The sequence below is a fragment of the Dendrobates tinctorius genome, unplaced genomic scaffold (genome assembly GCF_039654945.1).
Source record: "Dendrobates tinctorius isolate UK_male_01 unplaced genomic scaffold, ASM3965494v1 ptg000043l, whole genome shotgun sequence".
NCBI lineage: Eukaryota > Metazoa > Chordata > Amphibia > Anura > Dendrobatidae > Dendrobates > Dendrobates tinctorius.
In genome coordinates this window covers 13,919,846-13,925,185 of record NW_027361711.1, presented here as the reverse complement: position 1 = coordinate 13,925,185, position 5,340 = coordinate 13,919,846, and the positions used below count along the sequence as shown (strand labels likewise).

The following is a 5,340-nucleotide window of genomic DNA, read 5'->3' as shown; positions in this document are numbered from 1 at the left end:
AACGGCAGACGCCACTCAGGACAGACAGTACTACACTGCACCCATAGCCTTTATTAGGGAAAAGGGAACAGCGCGTCTCTCAGGCAGGACGTAGTAATGAGAGTGTCACCGTGGCTACAGCATTTCCACACGTGTGAGTGGAGTGTGAGTGAGAGCAGACACTAGTGACAGGCTGCGAGTGAAGAGCGCGGCACACACAAGACTTGTAGGGCTCGAGCAATGCTCATTCCCTCCTGGGATTGGCTGGCAGCTCGTGACGTCACGGCAGGGTGTTAATAAAAGCACCGGGCAGGGAGTCCACTTCAGAACTAGCAGTGAGTGTCTGTCAGCTGTGCTGGAGCCGGAGAGCGGCAACTGTCACTGTCACCACTGGAGCTGATGACCGACACCGGGCAACGGCAACTGCCCAACGGCTGACTGCAGCACGGGCTTCTACATGCAGGAAGACAGCATCTCCAGCGCTGGGTGACGAGTGACTTCTATTAGAAAAGTTGTGCAGCGCTATGGATTGGCTCAACGCTACTTATAACCTGACGCTGAGTGGGAACCTCACCAATGACACCTCCAGCAGGACGGTGAGCGACACCTGGATGGTGGGCATGGGGATCCTGATGTCCCTGATCGTCCTGGTGATTGTGTTTGGGAATACCCTGGTGATCATCGCTATTGCCAAGTTCCAGAGACTCCAGACAGTCACCAACTACTTCATCATGTCCTTAGCCTGTGCGGACCTGATCATGGGCCTGATCGTGGTGCCCCTGGGGGCCAGTGTCATCATCAAGGACGCCTGGGTGTTTGGGAACCTGGGCTGTGAGTTCTTCACGTCCATGGACATCCTGTGTGTGACTGCCAGCATTGAGACCCTCTGTGTGATTGCACTGGACAGATACTTTGCCATCACTTCTCCATTCAGGTATCAAAGCCTGTTGACCAAGTGCAAAGCCAGGATTGTGATCCTAGTGGTTTGGGTTGTGTCCATCCTCACCTCATTCCTTCCCATTAACATGCACTGGTATAGGACTGAGGAACCCATTGCAGTGACTTGCTACAAGTTGGATACCTGCTGCTACTTCTACACCAACACTGCTTATGCCATCTCCTCCTCGATCATCTCATTCTACCTACCCCTGGTGGTGATGATATTTGTCTATTTCAGGGTCTTCCAGGAGGCCAAGAAACAGCTGAAGAAGATTGACAAATGTGAAGGGAGGTTTCACAACCAACAAGATGCCAATGGCAAAGGAGTTACCAGGAGGACTTCCAAGTTTTGCTTGAAGGAGCACAAAGCACTGAAGACACTGGGCATTATTATGGGCACTTTTACCTTGTGTTGGCTCCCTTTCTTCATAGTCAACATTGTCCAGGTGATTTACAAGGAAGTCATCCCTAGCGAGGTTTACACCTTCTTGAACTGGGTGGGCTATGTCAACTCTGCCTTTAATCCACTCATCTACTGCAGAAGTCCAGACTTCAGATACGCCTTTCAAGAGATCCTGTGCATGAAGAAGGCCAGCACTAAGCTCTACACCAATGGCTACCCCCAGAGCAATGGGAACAGTGTGTATAATGAAGAAACTGATGTTCAGCCAGGTAAAGACCGGACTAGTGAAGGGTTCTTCAAGGAGGACAAGTCTCCCAGTGAATCCCTACTGAACTGTGAAGGTACTATGCTAGAATACCACCACATAGATCCACTGAGCAAGAATCACAACCCCCATGAGGATTGCTTGTTATAGGATCCCTTCTAGGAACAATCACCACAAACTGGATCGTTTGCAATACAAGGGTCAGAGAGAGATTTTTATTGTATTTGACAAGAAGGAAAAGGAGGTCTTTGTATTAAAGTTATATCTTTAAATTTGGGCGGTGCCCCTGACTCGCAGGATGTATACATTTTATTAGGCAAGTGTTTATTTTTTCTGTATAGTTTCACTTCTTCTTAATTTAAGGTAAGAGGACATTCACTAAGCATTAAGGCGCTTTATATGTGTTACTGTCTTATTTAGTTTGGCAGAGCAAGAAGAATCTACCTCATGGATCTGAAAACAAAAGAGAGAACTGTTTGTTTTTATGTTGTTCTTATTGTTGTTTTTTTAATTTTATGTTATTTTTAATTTGTGGTTACAAAAATTAACACCGCACTGCGGGAATGGCTGGTCTGTCCAGCAGTGCCTGGGTTAACTCGGTGGATGTCGATTCCAGATGTCTGGGACAACAAACAAAATAGAAAGAGTGTAGGGATTTTTGTGAGACTGTAATTTCTTTGAACCTAAGTTCTTTAACCTCTTCATGGTGTTCATTTTAGTAAATACTTGTATTTCCTATAAAATAATTTTAGAGCCTTAACAAAAAAAATGTCTAGTTTGTGCCATTGCCCAATTATTCCTCCTGGAAATATATCAATAATTGACAACTAGGTGTTACCATTGCCTTGTCAAAAGGGTGTGTCCCTATATAGTCAGCACTGATTGGACGGTGTCAGATTATAGCGGGACACACCCCCATATGGTAGCCAGCAGCTGACGATTTATTCATGAAATACTGGAAGGGATAACACAGGAACAGCGTAACACTGCGGTATATTAATAGAGGCTCCATAATTCTTACTTTTGAGTATTTATTTGGACAAAGAGATGATAGTTCCTCTTTAACCTGGAGGTATAACTTCTACAGGTGTCAGCCATGTGCGACGCAGCCACAGACGTAATCATTTTTCCATAATAAGACGATTGTTTCCATCATCCCGATGTCCTCTATAGGTAACGATTAGTCATAAAAGATTTTTGTGCACGCTCTGGATCATCCGTCTCCTCAGATTACCAAATGAACAATAAATTAAGATCCAAGATCCTGTGCAATCTACTTAGAAGATGTTGTTTCCATCATATCTTTACGAAAAATCGTTACGTCTGTGGCCGGCTGTAAGTGATTGACCTTTAGGGCTCACACTCACTTGCGAGAGACTCGCACGATTCTGGTGCCAGCGTCGCATGAATACCCAGCACTGCCGCCGGCACTCGGACCGGAGCGTTCAGCTACATGTATTTCTATGCAGCCACACGCTCAGGTCCTAGTGCCGGCGGCAGTGCCGGTTATTCATGCGACGCTCGCACCAGAATCGTGCGAGTCTCTCGCAAGTGTGAGCCCCTAAGAGAAGACTTTGTCCGGTGCCTGAAGGGGTTAAAGGTTAGGCTGCGTTCACTTAATTTTAGAACTAAAGTCCAAAGTCGATGTGAAGAACCCATCTCCTACATAACTGAGATGTAGTGACCATGACGCTAAGAAAGGATGGCCACCCGTGACCATGCTGGAATTACTAGCCACATCATTTTATTGCAAGCCGGTTGGACTGAGCAGAACAGATGTTTCGTGCTGCCTTGTGTGCTTGGCAAGTCAATCAATTATCTGAAGCCATCCTGCTGGTACAGACAGGTTTCTGGCCTGAAGATTGTCACTAAGCAATTTTTCATTCTTCCTATCCAGTTTAACCTCACTTTTCACTTTAATTGGGCATTGCTATAAGCTTTAAGCAGTAAGTAATGAAGTCCATAGGCAGTAAAGTGTTCCTTCTCTTCCCCTGCGTGATCACATAACTGGTCTTTCCAGTGAAGGAAGATTTTTCTGTCTCCTGGCTGAGAACATGCCAGGCTAATCAATTACTGCTCTAGTAACATTAGAAAGGGTCTTTTCCAGGGGAAAATCACCCAAAGAACCCTATGTCGCAGTTCTGTGGGGGATGGGTTCTTATATGTCCACAATAAGGTATTCCTGTCCACCTCACAGCATGCAGGGCCACCATTAGATCAGCTCTTTGCACATTTCCAAGCCGTACAGTATTGTATGTTGCTCTCATTAAAGGTCATTGTACTATATTTCTACCTGGTTTGTCTTTTTATATTGCTTTTAACTTTAATCATTTTGTGTCTGGTCATGGGGCATTAATAGATTGCTATGGGATGAGACAGTGACTCTTAGGCCAAGTTCACACGTTCAGTACTTCATATCAGTTTTTTTATACCAAAATCAGGAGTGGAACAATCAGAGGAAAAGTATAATAGAAACACGTCACCGGTTCTGGATTTATCACTCACTCCTGGTTTTAGCAATACTGATCAAATACTGAACGTGTGAACCTGACATAAACCTGATGTACAGATGTAGTTGAGTGCTCAATCTGTATAAGCTGTGGGTATTATACAGGACAGCAGGTGAACGGACTGATGCATATGAATATACACCTTACAATGTACACTCGCTGTAGCCTGATAGGGGTGGATGTGATAGAACCGATTTACGTCCACGTTCCCACCTAGTGTAATCACTGCATTTTTTCCCACTGTAGTTCCTGTGCGGCAAAACACGACGTTTAACTGAGCAAGCAAAGTGGATGCGATGTCATGAAAACTCATCCCTACTGTTTCTAGAGACGCTGTTGAGCTGTGTGTTTTTTTTTTATCTGCATTTTTTAACTATATTTGGAGTCTGAAAAAATAGATATGTAAAAAAACACAATTTTTTTTAAAGTGTACAATCTGCACCAAAAATAAATGCAATCATCTAGAAAGATTGCGTGTGGTGCAGACACCTGCAGAAAACACGTGGATGAAAATCAAAAGCATCATTTTTGTTACGTGTGAACATGGCCTAAAGGGGGGTATCAAGGATTATTAAAAAAAAAAAAGTATGGCATGAAAGGGAAAAAAATAATACTCTCCTGTTAATTACCTACCGCTCGGGTGGTCCCTCTTTTCTCTTTCGCGCCATGTGTATTCAGAGTCGGATTGGGTTGCCGGGGCCCACCAGTAACATTGACTTTGGAGGACCCACTTTTCACCTTCAGACAATTATTACACTACCCTCGTTCACAAATTTGCCTACATCTCTATATAATAATAAACTGGGTAGTTTGGGTAATGAATGATGAGATGCTGCTTTTTTTCTGTACAGAGTGAATCATGTGAATTATGCCAAATTCTGCCCATATAATGGGATTGGGGGACAAGATCTGTAGAGGAGCCCACCGGGGAATTCCCCTGTTACCCTATGGGCCAGTCCGAGTCTGTGTGTATTTTATGCTCGTGACCACTGCAGTCATTTACTGGCCTCAACGGTAATGCCCGTATGGCACGAGAAAGATGAGGCCAGTGATTGGCTGCAATGGCCACGTGGAGGGATTCTAAGAAGATAATTATTCTGTGGACCACCGGAATGACTGATCTAGAGTGGAAGGGAATTAAATAGTTTTTTTTTTCATTTTTATAACATTTCTTTTATTAGAAAGAAAAGATACATTTAAAGGGGTTATTTTAGTAGTCCCTGAAGTAATCTGGGTAGGACTGT

At 44.2% G+C, this 5,340-nt stretch overlaps 1 protein-coding gene across 1 annotated transcript; it reads left to right on the top strand.

Moving 5' to 3' along the window:
- Nucleotides 1-301: 301 nt before the first annotated feature.
- ADRB2 (adrenoceptor beta 2) lies at nucleotides 302-3,872 on the top strand. The gene has a single exon (XM_073575213.1). The coding sequence runs from the start codon at nucleotides 504-506 to the stop codon at nucleotides 1,734-1,736; it is 1,233 nt and encodes a 410-aa protein (XP_073431314.1). The 5' UTR covers nucleotides 302-503; the 3' UTR covers nucleotides 1,737-3,872.
- Nucleotides 3,873-5,340: the final 1,468 nt, after the last annotated feature.